An 18,430-nucleotide genomic window follows, 5' to 3' on the forward strand; every position below is an offset into this window, starting at 1 on the left:
ATGTCTTCACCTGCCTCCCCTTGGTCACTGGAGTATTTAGCTCCTTGGGGAATATTATTATCATACTGTATTGCATTATATACTGTATGTTAAAATATCTCACTGAACTATACATCTTTTTTCGTTTAATTATTTATTTTGAGAGACAGAGAAAGCACGAACAGGGGAGGGGCAGAGAGAGAGAATCCCAGGCAGGCTCTTTGCTGTCTGCCCAGAGCCTGACACAGGGCTCGAACCCACGAACCTCGAGATAATGACCTGAGCCAAAGTCGGACTCTTAACTGACGGAGTCCCCCCAGGGGCCCATCCCTGAACTATCTTAATGTAAGCAGATTTTAAAGCAGATTCTCTCTCGGGGTGCCTGGTGGGGGCGGGGCGGGGGGCTCTGTCGGGTAAGTGTCTGATTCTCAAGTTTCAGCTCAGGTCATGAGTTTGTGGTTTTGTGAGTTCGAGCCCCACTTCAGGCTCTGTGCTAACAGTGTGGAGCCTGCTTGGGATTCTCTCTCTCTCTCTCTCTCTCTCCTTCTGTCTCTGGCCCTTCCCTGCTCACACTGTCTCTGTCTCTCTCAAAAATAAATAAATAGGGGCACCTGGGTGGCTCAGTCGGTTGAGCTTCTGACTTCGCCTCGGGTCACGATCTCACGGTCCGTGAGTTCGAGCCCCGCGTCGGGCTCTGTGCTGACAGCTCAGAGCCTGGAGCCTGCTTCGGATTCTGTGTCTCCCTCTCTCTCTGACCCTCCCCTGTTCATGCTCTATCTCTCTCTGCCTCAAAAATAAATAAACGTTAAAAAAAATTTTTTTAATAAATAAATACCCCCCCCCACATTTTAAAACAGCTTCTCTCCCTCTCCTGCGTGTTCAACCCAAGAGCAATGAAGTCGTATGTTCACTCCAATATCCGCACTCACACGTTTAGAGCTCCCAGTCGCCCCAAAGTGGGAACACCCCAGACGTCCTTCAGCAGGTGCGCAGGCAAAAGGGGACGTCCACGCTGTGCGACGCTACTTGGCAAAGACGAGAAACAGCCACTGAGAACGACCACCCATGGATGCGTCTCGAAGGCACCGCGCCCAGTGAAAGAAGCCAGACTCGGCCCCCAGCCTGTAGGATTCCATCTATGTGACAGTGGCCCCCGAAGACGTCCACATCCCCGTCCCCAGAGCCTATGTGAGGGTGTTACATTTGCAGGGAAAGTGGGATCTGACAGCTGTGGTTACGGGAAGGGTTTCGAGATGGGGAGACTATTGGGGGCCGGGGAGGGGACCCTAAATGTAATCACAACGGTCCTTCTAAAAGGGAGGCGGGGGGGGGGGTGGGCTGAGAGAGAAGCCAGGATCACGGTAGCCGAAGGGAGCGAGGAGAGAGCTTGGAAGATGCGAGTGGCTGCATTTGGAGGCAGAAAAAGGAGTCCAGAGCCAAAGACCACAGGAAGCCTGTCGGGGCTGGCACAGAAGGAGAATTCTCTCTCCCAAGAGCCTCCAGGAGGGACGCGCTCCTGCCACACGGGGATCTCCGCGCAGTGGCACCGAATCCCGACTTCTGACCCGCTCGCAGCCACAGGGGCGTGTGGTTAATCGTCGCAACCAACAACAGGAAACCAACAGGACGTTTTCCAGGAGGCAAAGCTTGTACAGAGTCGAGGTGGGGGCGGGGTGGGGGGCAGTGAGGGCATTCAGGGATGCGGAGGGCGTGACCACAAAGGGGGCATGGGACCCGTTCTGTATCCTGAGGCTGGTGATGGTTACACAAATCTGTACAGGCGCTAAAATTCGTGAACCTAAACACGCCCCTCTTCTTTTTCCTCAATGTTTACTTATTTTTTGAGAGACAGAGACAGAGCGAGAGAGGAGCAGGGGCAGAGAGAGGAGACGCAGAATCCGAAGCAGGCTCCAGGCTCTGAGCCGTCAGCACAGAGCCCGACGCGGGGCTCGAACTCACAAACCGTGAGATCGTGACCTGAGCCGAAGGTGGAGGCTTAACTGATGGAACCACCCAGGCACCCCGTCTTTTCTTTTTTTTTAGTACCCTCTACGCCGGATGTGGGGCTTGAACTCCCAACCCCGAGATCAGTGAGCCCCACGCTCCAGGGACTGAGTCATCCAGGTGCCCCTGTATGTTTTTCTTTAACGAGCCTCTTTAATATAAATGCTTAAAGTCCACTATCCAGTCTTGTAGCAAAACATCCCTTTGGCCAGTGTCCTTCTTGGCTATGCAGGAATGTACACAGAAGCTGTGCCTCTCTGGTCTCATTTGAAGAATGAGCAGCGGCGGGGGGGGGGGGGGGTGGGGACCAGGGACCTCTTTTCCAGGGGCCTTCCAGTCTGATGTCGAAAGACAGCTCTCCATATCCCCGGAAGCTTTAGGCCTTCTTGCCCGAGACGGGGTCAAATCGCTCCATTCAGCCCGCGAGGATTTATTGAGCACCTACGGTATGCCGGAGGCTGGGGCACAGAGTAGGTGGACAAACAAACAAACAAAAAGCCCTATTGTGGTGTGTGTTTGAGCGGACAAAAATGAACCCCGAACGTTTTAAATGTGGTGTATCGGACGGTGATGGGGGCAGGTGGGGTAGGCGGGGGTTAGGGAGTGTGCGGGAAAGGCTGCGATTATATATAGATATATTTTAAGTGTATTTATTTATTTTTGAGAGGGGAGGAGGGGCGGAGAGAGAAGAGAGAGAGAGAGACAGAGAGAGATAAACCCAAGCTGGCTTGCCCTGTCAGCAGGGAGCCCGAAGCAAGGCTCGAACTCACCCCTGAGATCTTGACCTGAGCCGGATGCTTGACCGACCGAGCCACCCAGCACCCCCCTCTTCCAAGGTGGCGATTTAAGATCAAGGGAGTCAAGGGGCGCCTGGGTGGCGCAGTCGGTTAAGCGTCCGACTTCAGCCGGGTCACGATCTCGCGGTCCGTGAGTTCGAGCCCCGCGTCAGGCTCTGGGCTGATGGCTCAGAGCCTGGAGTCTGTTTCCAATTCTGTGTCTCCCTCTCTCTCTGCCCCTCCCCCGTTCATGCTCTGTCTCTCTCTGTCCCAAAAATAAATAATGTTGAAAAAAAAAGATCAAGGGAGTCAAGGGACGGTCAGACCGGAGAGAGGCCTGGGAAGCAGTATGGGGGAGGGGGGGAGCAGGAGGGCGGGAAACGGTTTGTGCAAAGCGGAGGAGAGAGAGGGGGCTGCTGGGATTTGGGGGGCTGCAGGGGCACCGCCCCCTTCCTGCGAGCGGCCCCACCCTTGAGGAATGCAATCGGGCCGCAGGATGCTTTTAACAGCCAGCCTGCCAGCCTGCTGACTCATGGCGGGGGCCTGTGACCAACCTGCCTTTCTCTGGGGGAGCCCTCCCAGACTCCCCGAGCCCGAGCTGGGTTCACCGTGCCTCATTCCCAGGGCACACCGTGCGGTCTCCAGCCCAGCCCCATGCCTTTGCCTGGGCCCTTCTCTGTGGCGGGAGCGCCTTTCCTCACCTCCTGAAATTCCAGAAGCTTGGAGCCCATCTGGGCAAGCCTCCCCATCTCCTCTGGGCACCTCCTTCTCAGTGCAATGACTCACGCCTTGGCCGCAGTCCAGAGAGAAACCAGGCGCTTTTCACTTGCCCGCTCTTGGGGTTGGGGGGCGGGGGGGGGGGGGGGATTATAGAGTCATCTCTTTGGGAGATCACTTGGCAACATTTTAATTATGCAGACCACCCCCTCTAAAGCAGGAGACAACCCCCCCTCTCCAGGCGCATTGTTATATTGTTATTCGGCTCAGCATCCTGTTTGCTTCTTTCACAGTCCTTTTCATACTTAGTAACTAATTTCTTTGGCTATGGACTTCTTAAAATCAGTCAGGCCCCACTAGGAGGGGGAGGAGGAGGGAGCGGATATTCCCCTTCTCCCGTGTCCCACCTCCAAGAATCAGTGATGTAAAACATCGTGTATGAAAACAAAATCCCACTGGGGCGCCTGGGTGGCTCAGTGGGTTAAGCGTCCGACTTTGGTTCCGGTCATGATCTCGTGGTTCGTGAGTTCGAGCGCCGCGTCCCTGTCTGGCTCTGTGCGGACAGCTCGGAGCCCGGAGCCTGCTTCCGATTCTGTGTCTCCCCCTCTTCCTGCCCCTCCCCTGCTTGCACTCTGTCTCTGTCTCTCAGAAATAAACACTGGGACGCCTGGGTGGCTCAGTCAGTTACATGGGTTCGGGTCCCGCATCGGGCTCTGTGCTGACAGCTCGGAGCCTGGAGCCCGCTTCCGATTCTGTGTCTCCCCCTCTTTCCACCCCTCCCCCGCTCATGCTCTCTCAAAATAAATGAACATTAAAAAACTTTAAAAAGGATTTAAAATAAATAAGTACATAAACATTAAAAAAAAAAAAAGTTAAAAAAGAAAAAAATCCCATTAGGGCAGCTGGGTGGCTCAGCTGGTTAAGCATCCGGGACTCTTGATTTCGGCTCAGGTCAGGATCCCTGGGGTCATGGGATCCAGCCCTGTGTCGGGGCTTTAGGCTGAGAAGTTTCTCTCTCTCTTTCTCTGCCCCTCCCCCTCCCAATAAAAAAAAAATAAAAGAAAATCCCGCGAGCACATATGGGACCGGTTCCAATGAAACGTTCTGATGTGTGCCTCTTCCTTCGAAATGCATCACAAATAAGGACGGATAGTGGTTTGGGTCTGGGGGCAGTTGTGAGACTAGAATTTTCCACGTCCTGGCTTCCGTGCATCTTGAATTCTGAATTAAATCATAGTGGCAGTGGCTGCTGTGTGCTCGCCACCCCCCCACCCCTGCCCTTGGCTGGTGGGACCAGAGACATCTCGGGGGACTTGGAAACCACCGGTGGAAGCACCTGACCCCAAACATGTGACCACATGGCCCAAAGCACTTGGGGCTGGAGGATGACCCCTCCTTGAACTTCTACTGGGTTAAGCACCTCACGTGGGTGGGGCTTGGGGGGGGGGTACATTTAAGTCCGGCAGACTTGCTTAATGAGGCACATGCGTATTTGTCTTTCTCTTTAGAAAATCTAAGTGGAGGAGGTGGGGAGGGGCCACCTGGGTGGCTCAGTCTCTTGGTTTCAGCTCAGGTCATGCTCTCACGGCTTCGTGTGTTCGAGCCCCGCATCGGGCTCTGTGCTGACAGCTCAGAGCCTGGAGCCTGTTTTCAGATTCTGTGTCTCCCTCTCTCTGACCCTCCCCTGTTCATGCTCTATCTCTCCCTGTCTCAAAAATAAATAAAACGTTAAAAAAAAATTTTAGAAGCACAGGCGAACATAGGCACAGGGTGAGCGCTCAGAGCTCCTCAGATTTCTTCTCTCTTTCCCCTCCTCCTCTCCGCTCCCCCTCCCCCTCTCCTCTCCTTCCAAAAAATACTGATTTCCTGCAGGCTCTGAGCCGGCAGCACAGAGCCCGACGGGGGGCTCGAACTCACGAACAGTGAGACCGTGACCTGAGCCGAAGTCGGACGCTCAACCAACTGAGCGCCCCCCCCAGGCCCAGGCACCCCAGAAATGTCTTAATCTTAAGGGAATTTTGACAAGCGCACATCCTTAGGCAGTCCGAACTCCCATCAAGATATGCAAGAGTCCACGGCTCCAGAAAGTTTCCTCCTGTCTCTTGCTAATCTGTCCCCGCCCTTGCCCGAGTGGTGACCTCTGTCCTGCATTTACCTCATAAATTGAGCTGTCTGGTCTTGGCTGTTCTAGAACATTCAGCTTATGGCATGCACTCTGGCACCTGCCTTCTTTGCTGAGCATAACGTCCTCGACATTCCCTGGTGTCTGCGTGTATATTCGAATTTTTTCCTTTTTTGCAGCTGAGTAGAATTCTACTGCACGAATCAATCCCCGCGTGATTATCCATCCATCCCCCTGTTCACGGCTGTTTCTAGATCAGGCTGTTCTGCCTAAAGCTGTTGCAATGTCCTTGCCTACGTTCGCATTTCTTGGGGCAAACAACCAGGTATTTTCTCTCTCTCTCAAACGAAATAAACGTAAAAACTCTTATATCAACTTTTAAATGGTTTTTTGAAAAACGCGTGAGATACATCACTTTGATATATTACTTTTATAATAATGATCAAGAAAAATCTAGCTAAAGAAATGAATCCCTCCCTTCAAATTCTCAGAGCTCTTTGTACTGTATCCCCGGCTTCGTCCCTCAAGGGCCAGCAGACTCATGGCGCCCCCACCGGCCCCCACCTCTCCCAGGTCCCCACACCAGCACGACCGGTGTTGTTCCGTACCCACCATCGAGTTCTCATTGTTCCCTATATACTCTATGCTCCAGCACACCTCGGATGTCTGTGTGTGCTGTGCCTTTAGCCAGAGGCTCCTTTTGACTTTTCTCTCTCTCCTTTGTCTCTCTCCCTTGCAACATACATCCAACGGAACTTTCTGTGATGATGGAAACCGCTCGCTCCGCGCCGGCCAGTATGACCTCTGCTTGTCTGCGAGTGGCTACTGAGCCCTTGAAATGCGGCCGTGATAACAGGGCCCCTTTTAGTTCTGTTTGATCAGTATTGATTTCAACCGCAACCCTGACACTTTACTCGGTTGTGAGAAAACTTTCTAGGCAGGTTTGGAACAACTCGGGCCTGGGAATTGACTTTTCGTAGCTGTAACGGGGTGAGGTCTATTTTTGTTTTTAATGTTTATTAAATTTGTTTATTTTTTATTCAATTGTTTATTTAATTAAAAAAAAATTTTTTTTTGAGAGACAGAGAGAGGCAGAACGTGAGTAAGAGAGGGGCAGACACAGGATCCGAAGCAGGCTCCAGGCTCCGAGCCGTCGGCACAGAGCCCGACGCGGGGCTCGAACTCACGGACGGCGAGATCATGACCTGAGCCGAAGTCGGACACTTAACCGACTGAGCCACCCGGGGGGCCCCATGGGGTGAGAGCTACATGCCCATCAAGTCTTTCTGATGGGAGTTTGGCATCTCCTTGGAGAAAAAAAAACCCGCTCAGCCTCAGAGGCTTAGTATGAAAAGAAGAATGGAAAATATTTCATCCATAGTTTGTTCTATCGGTTACATGTTGAAATGGTAACATCTCAGATATAGCGGGTTAAATAAAATACAAAACTGAAATTAGTTTTGCCGGTGCCTTTTGCCACTTTTTTTTTTTTTTTAAACGTGGCTACTAGAAAATGTTTACCTGGGGGTTCACGCTGTGCATCTGTGGGACAGCGTTGGTCTGGAGGGTGGACAGACCACAGACTCATTGGTCCCGTGTGGGTGACAGCCTCTTCTTGCCCTCTGAGGTCCCCTCTGGGGGGCTTGGGGGGGAGGCCCTGGGAGCAAAGCTCAGATGTACGAGCCCTCTCTGGGCCTCAGTTTGCCCACCTGTAAAATGGGAGTCCTCACATCGGCCGCCTCACAGGGCTGTTGTGAGGTTGGAGGGAGCTGACCCACACAAAGCCCTCAACCGGCCTGGCGCATGCGGAATGTTCTGGAAGGCTGTAATTATTACCGTTCTTCACCCAGACCCCACCCTTCCTGGCACCTGAGTTCCTGGCTCAGGAGGGGTCACAGGATTTGGAGAAGGAGGAGAGAAAACCGCAGAAACCCTGACTCAGCAGAGAGCGCCCGGGTCTGACCCGTCCCCAGGCATCACCCCCTCTGCACCCATTTCGCAGACGCGCAGCTCCAAGCGCCCCCGTCTGCCCCGCGGGTCCCAGCCAGGGGGCCATGTGGCACATCCTTGTCCGCTGTAGCAAAGTCCTCTGGGTCAGGCCTCACCGGCAACACCAGCGTCTCCCTCCTTGCCTCGGCATTCAATGCTACCAAGGGCCTGCCGGGCACCGCTCTCCCTCCCACCTTCCGCAAACCGGGCTGCTCAGTTCTTTCCAAGAGGGTCCTCGGATGCTCCCATTTTCCGGCCCCTAAAGAGCACGTGGGAGTCTGGGGAGGGGGGTGGCCGTGAGCGTCTCCCAAGGCACCTTCTTTACTCGCGGTGGCCCGGAGTCCCCTCCCCTCTCTGCCCAAATCTGGGGCCCAGATTCCACCCAGGCGACAAGGCCCAATGTCTTATTATTTGTTTATTGCTCGGGACCTTTTTATTAGCGGGCCCCTTCTCCTTGGGCCAAGCAGCTCTGGGGACCGGCAGGGCTCTAGCCATAAAAGCTTTGGGGTGGCTCAGCCCCCCCCAGGGAAGGAGAGGGCGGGATTGTAAAACCTGGCCTGGGGACCTCAGCCATAAAGAGGCAGAGATCAGAAAGGGCCTTGCACGAGGCTCTCCAAGATCAGAGGGAGGGAGGGGTGGTAACCACAGGTCCAAATGCCTGCTTGGCTTCCCCTGGCCTTGACTCCCTCCAGGAGGGGCTGGCCCGGAAATGTGGTGGAGCACAGGAGGCGGCCTACTAAGCCTCCGGTCTGGGCTGGGGCCCGCTTCCCCTTCCTCGTCTTGCTCATCCCAGCCAGGGCCTGCGCGTCGGGCAGGCTCGGTTCAAATCCTGGCTACACCCTACTTGGCAGCTGTGTGACCTCGGGCAGCTCGCTCGACCTCTCTGGGCCTCCGGTGTCTCAACCATAAACGGGATGATGAGAGCTAGTCATCTGCGTGGGTTAATCTCACTGGTTGTGAAGGCGAAGTGGCTGAATGTGTGCCGGGCACCCGGTGCGGTGAGCGCATAAGCAAGGGCGAAAAGGGACGAACGTCCCCTGGGCCTGTGTCGCCTTGGACGCCACGGACCGTACGCTGAACACAAACTGCCCACGCGTCCTGCCTGCCTCCCGCTTTGAACATTTCCCTTGGCAAATTCTTACTTTGCCCTCAGGACCCCCTTTGGGTACACGGGACGCCCACACAATTTATAAGGCTTGATTTCTAACAAACCCCGTGAACGAGAACATTCTGAGCAGCCTGGCCTTGCGGGTGTCTCTGGGCTCCTCAACCGCTATCCCGATGAAATCCTTGTCCATTGCTTTTGGTTTCTTGGTTTTAGTTCTTTTAAATGTTTATATTATTCGGGGGTGGGGGGAGGGGCAGAGAGAGAGAGAGAGAGAGAGAGGGGGAGACACGGAATCCGAAGCCGGCCAGACTCCCAGCACTCAGCCCAGAGCCCGACGCGGGGCTCGAACCCACGAACCCACGAGATCATGACCTGAGCCGAGGTCGACATGCGGCTGCTCAACGGACTGAGCCCTGCCCCCGCCGTCCCCCCCCCCCCCCCCCCCCCCGTGGCTCACTTTTTTAAAGAGACTTTTGTCCTGAGTGCCTGTACTCCGACAGCGAGATATTGGCTTTTTGGGTTTGGGGGGCGGGGGCGGTAAAAAAATGGAATTACGCTGTAGCTGGCGTCCTGTGATTCGTTCCTTTCGCTGGACATGAGGAGCCACTCGTGTGGCGGTTGCGTAACAAGGGTCCCCATGGGAATGTCCCACTGCCCTTTGCTCCCCTGTGATCCAGACTTGCCTGCTGTCTGCCCCTCCTCTCCCCTGCTCACCTGCCTTCTGGTCCTGCCTCATCCTTGCTCGGGGCTTGCCTCATCTTTCCCTCCACTCATTCCTTGACATCCTTCTCAGAGACCTGCTGGGGCCCCGGGGTGGCCCAACTCTGTCCCTACCCGCGAACAGTCCACGGTTTGATGCGTGGGATGCCTTTGAAGCTGGAGGTGCGGTCAGGGACCAAGGATCCGAAATCGGGGGGGAGAAAGACTTTGCGGGAGAGAGGTCGTCCCCCGGGCAAAGGAATGTTTGGAAACATGCAAAGGCCTGAAGGTGGGAGGTCCAGGCCCCCGAGAGAGAGCGGGTGTGGAGGCAACCAGGCGGGGCTCAGGCACTGAGGAAGGTGGGGACTATGCGGAGAGGAGCTCCCACGGAAGAAGCAGGGCTAACGGCGAGACCCCAGCCCTACTCCCCCATTTTACAGCCAGCTCCGTCTTGATCTCTAGTATTTCTGCTCCAGAGTAGGATTTCTCTGGGACAGAGAAATCTGTGTCTTAAACGTTTTAGACACCATCCGCATGGGCGCTAGGGAGCCACAGAGGGAACTTGAGCTGGGGATGGCTACGGGTGGATTTGGAGACGAGAAAAGACTTCTCCGGGAATCCTCAGAGGAAATGAACATGCAAAGGCACTGGGGCAGAGAAGGTGAGGCATGTGGCCAGGGAATGTGAAGTCCTGGGGCACAGGCAGGAGGCCTGACCACCAGGGCCCAGAAAACCTTGGGACTGGGGGGAGGGGAGGGGCAGCTCTGGGAAGGACCGGAGACCGGGAGGCTGGGGTGAGGCTGGGGGTGGTGGGAGAGGAGGCGTGAGGGGAGCAGGCAGGAGGGTGTGGGTGGAGTCCAGGGACAGGACGGTGGGGCTGACACGCCTGCGGGAGGGAACAGCAAAGCCTGGGGTGACCGGGACCCATGTGGACATCCCCAGATGGAAACCCAGGAGGAGGCACGATTCTGGGGAGCCCCTGAGCCCCCGCCCCACGCTGCGGATGGTGTGTGTCTTAAGCCCCGGAGGGGCCCAGAGGGGATGGTAGGGGCCCCCAGGAGACACATCCTTCTGGGCCCAGGGCTTCCAGAAGCTCAGAGAAGAAAGTCCGAGGGGCTAAAGGCACTCGCTCGGGCCTACACGTGGCTCACGGGCGACGGTTCGTGACCCCCACTTTTCAGACGGGGACCCTGAGGCTCAGGAGGGCACGTGACTGGATCAAGGTCACGCACTGAGCGAGGGCTGGCCATCCGCCGGCCCTCTGGCTGTGGGGGAGCAGAGAGGAGGGAGGCTCCCAGGTGGAGGGAAGCCGGGGGCTCTCGGGGGGGGGGGGGGGGGAGACAGGGCAGAAAGCCAGAGGGCCAGGAGAAAGGGACAGGAGAATGCGGAGCAGAAAATGCCAGGCCTTCCCGGAGCAGGGCGGGGACAGCCCGGAGCACCTCAGCCCCGGAGGCACAGAGCCCAGAGCCCCTGGGAGCCTTGTCTACATCACACAGCTCTCAGAATTCACGTGCTGGGATCCCTGGAGCCCGGGGAAGCTCCTGGCTGAGGGCAGGGAGGGCAGGGGAGGGGCCCGACATTGCAGCCTGGGGTGGCTGGAGGGGCCCAGAAGGCCAGCGGACAGACTCGCCTGGCCCGCCCGCCTGGCCTGCCGGAGAGTAAGATATCAGGGGTCGGAGATCATGTAGGCAGCGCACCTTGTGATCTCGGGCTGGCTGCCTGCCCTCTCTGAGCCTCCACTCGCTCATCTGAAGACAGGGCCACGGGCAGGGGGCGCGGGGGGGGGGCGGGTGTGGCCAAGGCTGTGGAGGACGGGAGGAACCGCAGACTCCGGGGGCAGACCGATGGGGTTCGGGTTTGCTTCCGGCCGCCCCATCACGGCCGTGGCACTTGCCCTCCCAGCCTCAGTTTCCCCATCCGGAAAGCGGGTACCGGACCAGTGTCCGACTCACCCCCAGGAACAGAGGAGTCATGCTCCGGAGGTGGGGAGGGCTGTGTGCTGACCTCTGCCTCGAGGGCCGGGCCGAGGAGCCCAGGGCCCATCCTCCGGCCCTCCAAGCTCCCCCCCTGGGGACCCGGGGACCCGGGGACCCGGGGACAAGGGCTCTGGCTCTGGGACCCAGCTGCATCCCGGGCCCCGCCCACCCCTGCCGTCTCCCACCTCCCCCAAACAGAGCAGGGACCACATCCTGAGCCCCTGTGAGGGGCAGCACCCCCATCTGAGGGTCCCTTGGGGTGTCCGGGAGGAAAAGGCGACAACAGACCCTCCTGTGTCCTGACCGTTTGCTCTGAGCCAAATCCCTGCCCTCACCCAGCCCCACATCAGGAAGACGCCTTCGAAAGAGAGACAAACTGAGGCCCCACAGCGGTCAGGGCCACCTCACAGGTCCCAGCTGCCAACTCGGCACAGCCCGTGCCCCACTCCCTTCCAGGAGGGACCTGCATCCCAGGGTGGAAGGGCCAGCTGGGTCCCGCGGACCCAGGCGGGAGGCAGCAGGAGCCTGGCAGCCACCGGGGCAGAAACGGACCTGTGGCTCTCCCCCCAGGCCACCTCCTCCAGGCGGCGGGGTGGAGGGGGGATCTCCTGGCTCGCGCCCGGCTCTGGGCCTCACCTGATGTCCAAGATGTCCTCAAGGCCGTCCCACAGGGCCGGGATCCGGGGCTCCGCGGGCCCGTCCATGGCAGGCGGCGGGTGAGGGCGGGGAGGGGAGGACGCGCAGGGAGCCGGCGGCGCGCGGGGACCGGGTATGTGCAGCGGTGACGCCTGCCACCCGGGGCGTCCGCCAGGTGCCTACCTCCGCGCCCAAGGGGAGGGGCAGCACCCAGCCGGTTCTCCAAGCTGCTACCCACGCCTCCGACAGCGGGGAGAGGCTGGGAGAGAGCCGCCCTTCTCCGAGGGTGGGGAGGGGAGGAGGGTGATGGGCACATCTGAGGAATGTCGCCCGTGGCGTGGCGGGGCTGGGGGGGGGAGGGGCGGGGGGCAGAGTCCGAGGCGTAAGTCCACCGCCACAAGGGAACCTCCCGGGCTGGTGGCTCTGGGCATACCTCTCTGGAGCCTCGGTTCACTGCGGTAACAAAAAGGCCAGTCCCATCGCAGAGAGTTCATTCATTCATCCACACTTGAATTCATTCAAGAAATCTTTACTGAGCGCCCAGGGGGCCAGGCAGGCGCTGTTCTAAGGGCTGGGACGCTGTGAGGAACCACCTGCTCTGTTTGGGGGAGGTGGGAGACGGCAGGGGTGGGCGGGGCCCGGGATGCAGCTGGGTCCCAGAGCCAGAGCCCTTGTCCCCGGGTCCCCGGGTCCCCGGGTCCCCAGGGGGGGAGCTTGGAGGGCCGGAGGATGGGTCCTGGGCTCCTCGGCCCGGCCCTCGAGGCAGAGGTCAGCACACAGCCCTCCCCACCTCCGGAGCATGACTCCTCTGTTCCTGGGGGTGAGTCGGACACTGGTCCGGTACCCGCTTTCCGGATGGGGAAACTGAGGCTGGGAGGGCAAGTGCCACGGCCGTGATGGGGCGGCCGGAAGCAAACCCGAACCCCATCGGTCTGCCCCCGGAGTCTGCGGTTCCTCCCGTCCTCCACAGCCTTGGCCACACCCGCCCCCCCCCCCGCGCCCCCTGCCCGTGGCCCCGTCTTCAGATGAGCGAGTGGAGGCTCAGAGAGGGCAGGCAGCCAGCCCGAGATCACAAGGTGCGCTGCCTACATGATCTCCGACCCCTGATATCTTACTCTCCGGCAGGCCAGGCGGGCGGGCCAGGCGAGTCTGTCCGCTGGCCTTCTGGGCCCCTCCAGCCACCCCAGGCTGCAGTGTCGGGCCCCTCCCCTGCCCTCCCCTCCCCTGCCCTCCCTGCCCTCAGCCAGGAGCTTCCCCGGGCTCCAGGGATCCCAGCACGTGAATTCTGAGAGCTGTGTGATGTAGACAAGGCTCCCAGGGGCTCTGGGCTCTGTGCCTCCGGGGCTGAGGTGCTCCGGGCTGTCCCCGCCCTGCTCCGGGAAGGCCTGGCATTTTCTGCTCCGCATTCTCCTGTCCCTTTCTCCTGGCCCTCTGGCTTTCTGCCCTGTCTCCCCCCCCCCCCCCCCCCAGAGAGCCCCCGGCTTCCCTCCACCTGGGAGCCTCCCTCCTCTCTGCTCCCCCACAGCCAGAGGGCCGGCGGATGGCCAGCCCTCGCTCAGTGCGTGACCTTGATCCAGTCACGTGCCCTCCTGAGCCTCAGGGTCCCCGTCTGAAAAGTGGGGGTCACGAACCGTCGCCCGTGAGCCACGTGTAGGCCCGAGCGAGTGCCTTTAGCCCCTCGGACTTTCTTCTCTGAGCTTCTGGAAGCCCTGGGCCCAGAAGGATGTGTCTCCCGGGGGCCCCTACCATCCCCTCTGGGCCCCTCCGGGGCTTAAGACACACACCATCCACAGCGTGGGGCGGGGGCTCAGGGGCTCCCCGGAATCGTGCCTCCTCCTGGGTTTCCATCTGGGGATGTCCACATGGGTCCCGGTCACCCCAGGCTTTGCTGTTTCCTCCCGCAGGCGTGTCAGCGTCCAGCCCCACCGTCCTGTCGCTGACTTATTTTTGTTTTTGTTTTTGTATCTTTTTAAATGTTTATATTTGAGGGAGAGAGATAGTGCACAAGCAGGGGAGGGGCAGAGAGAGAGGGAGACACAGAATCCGAAACAGGCTGCAGGCTCCGAGCTGTCGGCACAGAGCCCGACGCGGGGCTCGAACTCACCAACCGCGAGATCAGGACCTGAGCCGAAGTCGGACGCCTAACAGACTGAGCCCCCCAGGCGTCCCCCGTGTTGCTTTTTTCTACGGTCCTCGTCATCTTCTGATGTCTAAATGTTTTACTTCTTGGTCTTACTGTCTGTCTCCTCATCAGACTGTCAACCCCATGAAGTTTCTATGTTTGTCCCCTCTTGTATCCCAGGGGAGGTGCCTGGAAAAGTTGGCTGAATCTCTTCAGAACAGGGGGGTGGGAAATGCAAGGCCTGGTTGTAGAGGGCGAGGGGCCCAGACTCCTGAGGAGGGAGCAAGGGGAACCAGAAGCCAGAATAACATTTACCCAGTGACAGGAGGGGAGGGACAGTAATCGGGATCACTGACCCCATCACATGGCTCTGGGGGGCCTAGAGATGTGAGCGACAGGAAAGAGTCTTGGAGGTCAGGGTGGGGAGAAAAAAGTGGAAAACCCAGTGTCAGCTGGTCTTCCTAGGAGAAGCAAGGATTATCCGTCTATCCTTTGATTCATTCATCTATCCCTTCCCCAACCATCCATCTGTCATCCTTCCAATCATTCATCTATCCATCCCCCAACCACCAGTCCATCATCCCTCCATCCATTCATCTATCCACCCCCAACCATCCATCCATCATCCCTCCATCCATTCATCCATCCATCATCCCTCCATCCATTCATCTATCCACCCCCAACCATCCATCCATCATCCCTCCATCCATTCATCCATCCATCATCCCTCCATCCATTCATCTATCCACCCCCAACCATCCATCCATCATGCCTCCATCCATTCACCCATCCATCATCCCTCCATCCATTCACCCATCCATCATCCCTCCATCCATTCACCCATCCATCATCCCTCCATCCATTCACCCATCCATCATCCCTCCATCCATTCACCCATCCATCATCCCTCCATCCATTCACCCATCCATCATCCCTCCATCCATTCATCTATCCATCATCCCTCCATCCATTCATCCATCCATCATCCCTCCATCCATTCATCTATCCACCCCAAACCATCCATCCATCATCCCTCCATCCATTCATCTATCCACCCCCAACCATCCATCCATCATGCCTCCATCCATTCACCCATCCATCATCCCTCCATCCATTCACCCATCCATCATCCCTCCATCCATTCACCCATCCATCATCCCTCCATCCATTCACCCATCCATCATCCCTCCATCCATTCATCTATCATCCCCAAGCCATGCAACCATCCATCCTTCCAACTAATATCTTGGGGGGGGGGGTCCTCCTCTGCAGGACTTGGCCTTGCATCCACAAACAAGAAAGGTAAATAAACACAGCTTAGAGCTGCACCATCCAACACGAGAACCACCATCCACACGTGGCTATTGAGCCCTAGAAATGTGGCTTGTGGGACTGAGGAAGTGAACCTTTCCAGTTGTATTTAATTTTAATCAACTTACACAGTAACCTGAAAAACAGAAACAACGTAAACTACTTTCCTCTTAAAGGCAACATTCATGCTTTGGTAAGATGACATTTCAATTTCAGCCTTGGGCAGGGAGCATCGGAATTGAGACAAAATTTGTAAAAGATCTCATAAGTAATTTTTATATTGATTACACGTTGAAGTGATGGGATTTTAGATACGTTGGATTCAATAACATTTATCCCTAAAATGAATCTCTTGGATTTCTCTTCGTTTTTTATTTTTCTGTTCTTTTGTAAAATAAATTTTACTTATTTATTTGGAGAGAGAGCTAGAGAGAACGAGCAGGGGAGGGGCAGAGAAAGAGAGAGAAAATCCTAAGCAGGCTCCGCGCTGTCAGCACAGAGCTCAAACTCACCGACGGTGAGATCATGACCGGAGCTGAAGTCCAAGAGTTGGCTGCTTAACAGACAGAGCCACCAGGTGCCCCTCTCTTCACTTTTTAGAAAAATGTGGCCACGGGAAGGTTTCAAATGACGGGTGTGGCTAGCATAGGAGTCCGGCTGGCCTGGGGCAAATTCAGCCTGGTGGGTATGCTGCTCGCAGACGTGGGCCCCTCTGGGAGGTCAGGGATGGCTCCCCAGGGACGAGGATGTCACAGCAGGGGAGCGGCTCCCCGTGAACTACCAGGTGGAGGGCCTGGTGGGGCAAAGGCTTAGATGCTGGAGGGACAACGGGGAAACTATGTTCTTCACCCAAAGAGGGAGCATCTGAGGATAAGGGGGGCGTGTCTGGGCCCTGGAGTGGGAGCTGATACTTGTCCCTGGGGCTCAAGGGTGGCAGGGAGGGGGTGCCTGGGCGGCTCAGTCGGTTAAGCATCCCACTCTTGATTTCGGCTCAGGTCACTGATCTCAGGGATTCGGGAGTTTGAGCCCCAGTGGGGATCGGGATCTGCGCTGACAGGGCGGAGCCTGATTGGGATTCTCTCTCTCCCTCTCTCTCTGCCCCTCCCCTGCTTGCTCTCTCTCTCTCTCTCTCAAAATAAAGAAAAATAAACTTAAAAAAAAAAAAAAAAGGATAGAAGAGAGGGTGGGCCGGGCTGGTCGGTCAGGACGTGCCCTCTGCCCCGACAAGCCCCCAGGGAGATGAACGGGTCACCTGTGTGTGCCACTGACCATCAGGGGGTGGGGGGGTCTCCAGCTTCAGGCATCAAGGAAGGTCTCAAAGGTGCCCCCCTGTTCTGGACCCCCCATATCCATTCCTTGGGGCTTCCCCAAGCCCCCACCAGGGCCCCAGGAAGCCCCAGTCTGTGCCATTTTGCTCTTGGAGCTCAGACCTGGGCAAAGGGAGGTCACTGGGTCACGAGGTCAGGTTGCCACAGAATCGGGGCCATTGTCACCTCCAGAGCCTGACCTTTCCATTAAAAGCCAGTAATTGCCAGGAATTCTGGGAGAGCTGGAGACCAGGCTGCTCAGAGGCTGGGTTCCCCAGAGAAGGTGGAGGCTGGGGGCAGGGCTCCCAAATCTGGGGAGTCACGAATAAAGAATCGGAATGAGGTGGGGAGGGGGACAGTGCAAGGGGCTGGGGGCCCACACTCCTGGGTCTGAGGGACGAGGGGCTGGGGGCCCCGATTCTTCCTTCTGAGGGAGGAGGTGGGGGGGGCGGCCTGGACTCCTGTGACCTAGACAGAGACGAAACTGGGACAGCTGGACCTGGGGAAGGGATGGGCCATGGGCGAGGGATGCCCTGGTCCCCAGGGCTGCGGAGGGCCCCTTTGGGAAGGAAACAAGACATCACACGGGGTGCGGTGGGAGGGCAGCTGACATCTCCAAGGCAGCCCGTGCCCCGCCCCCAAGCTTTCCCCTCTAATCAGTGGGTCCATCTCGGGGTGTGCGGCGTTGCAGAAACCTCCCTGGGTGCTCCCCACCCCGATTGCCCCATGGAGGAGCCCGCCCCGGGGCCGATACTGCAGGCCCCGCCCCCGCCCCGCACGGCCACCCGGGCGCCCCGCCCACCTGCTCCTGGGGCTGCGCCGGGGCGGGGTGGGGGCGGCCACACCTCGTCTCCCCCGGGGGAGGGCACGGCTGGGGACCCTAACTCGGCGTCCTGGAGCGAGCCAGAGACCCAGGAGCTGGGGGCGGGAGGGGGGAGGGAGGGGGGCCTGAGAAGCTGGGTCCTTATCAGCGGCCCCATCACAAAAGAAGAGGGGTGGGGGGGAGAGGTGGGAAGGGGCACAGGTGTAGAGAGAGGAGGGATCCCGAGAGGTCAAGTCCGGTGGTGGCAATGGTGACAGATCACGGCTTGGGAGCCTGGACTCCTGGGTCTGAGGGAGGAGGCGCTTGGGAGCCTGGACCGAAGGAGGAAGCTCTAAGGTCCCCTGCCTCTGGGTCTGGGAGGAGGTTGGCATGGGGAGGTTAGGTGCCTGGGCCCTGGGGCTGGGACACACAGGGTCCCGCGAGCCTTCTGGATGGATATGGGAGTGTGGGGTCCCCAGGGACCCGCGTCTTCCCGGCCTCCCAGGTGCTCCCAGCCACATCCTCACCTGTCCCCAGGGCTCTGCCCTGCCAAGATGCCAGGACCAGCCAAACCAGCTGTGCCAGTCGGGCATCCCTGTGCCCCCCCCCTCCTTTCCCTGCAGTGGCTCAGGAAGACCTGAGCCCAGCCCGAGGGTGAGGGCAGTGAGTAGGTGGATGGGAGGCAGGGCTCCAGGAGGAGAACAGGATGCCCCTACTGCTGCATCATCCAGCCTGTCAGACTCGTCCTGTTCTTCCTACCATCACCCGCCCGCCTGGGGCAAGGGGCGGCGCCCCCACTTCCTTCTGTGGATGACACTTCCTCTTTGGCCCTCAGTCCCCCCAAACCTGCCCCACCAAACACCTCTCCTGCCCCTCCCGGTC

At 58.1% G+C, this 18,430-nt stretch overlaps 1 protein-coding gene across 1 annotated transcript in view; it reads right to left on the bottom strand.

Annotated features, from left to right (window-relative positions):
* Positions 1-12,201, bottom strand: part of SULT2B1 (sulfotransferase family 2B member 1) — a 30,851-nt gene extending 18,650 nt beyond the window's left edge. Inside the window, exon 1 of the mRNA XM_043600391.1 lies at positions 12,007-12,201. Within this exon, the coding sequence (XP_043456326.1) occupies positions 12,007-12,074 (68 nt within the window). The 5' untranslated portion in view covers positions 12,075-12,201. The remainder of the gene's footprint in view (positions 1-12,006) is intronic.
* Positions 12,202-18,430: the final 6,229 nt, after the last annotated feature.

The sequence above is a fragment of the Prionailurus bengalensis genome, chromosome E2 (assembly GCF_016509475.1).
Source record: "Prionailurus bengalensis isolate Pbe53 chromosome E2, Fcat_Pben_1.1_paternal_pri, whole genome shotgun sequence".
Taxonomy (NCBI): Eukaryota; Metazoa; Chordata; class Mammalia; order Carnivora; family Felidae; genus Prionailurus; species Prionailurus bengalensis.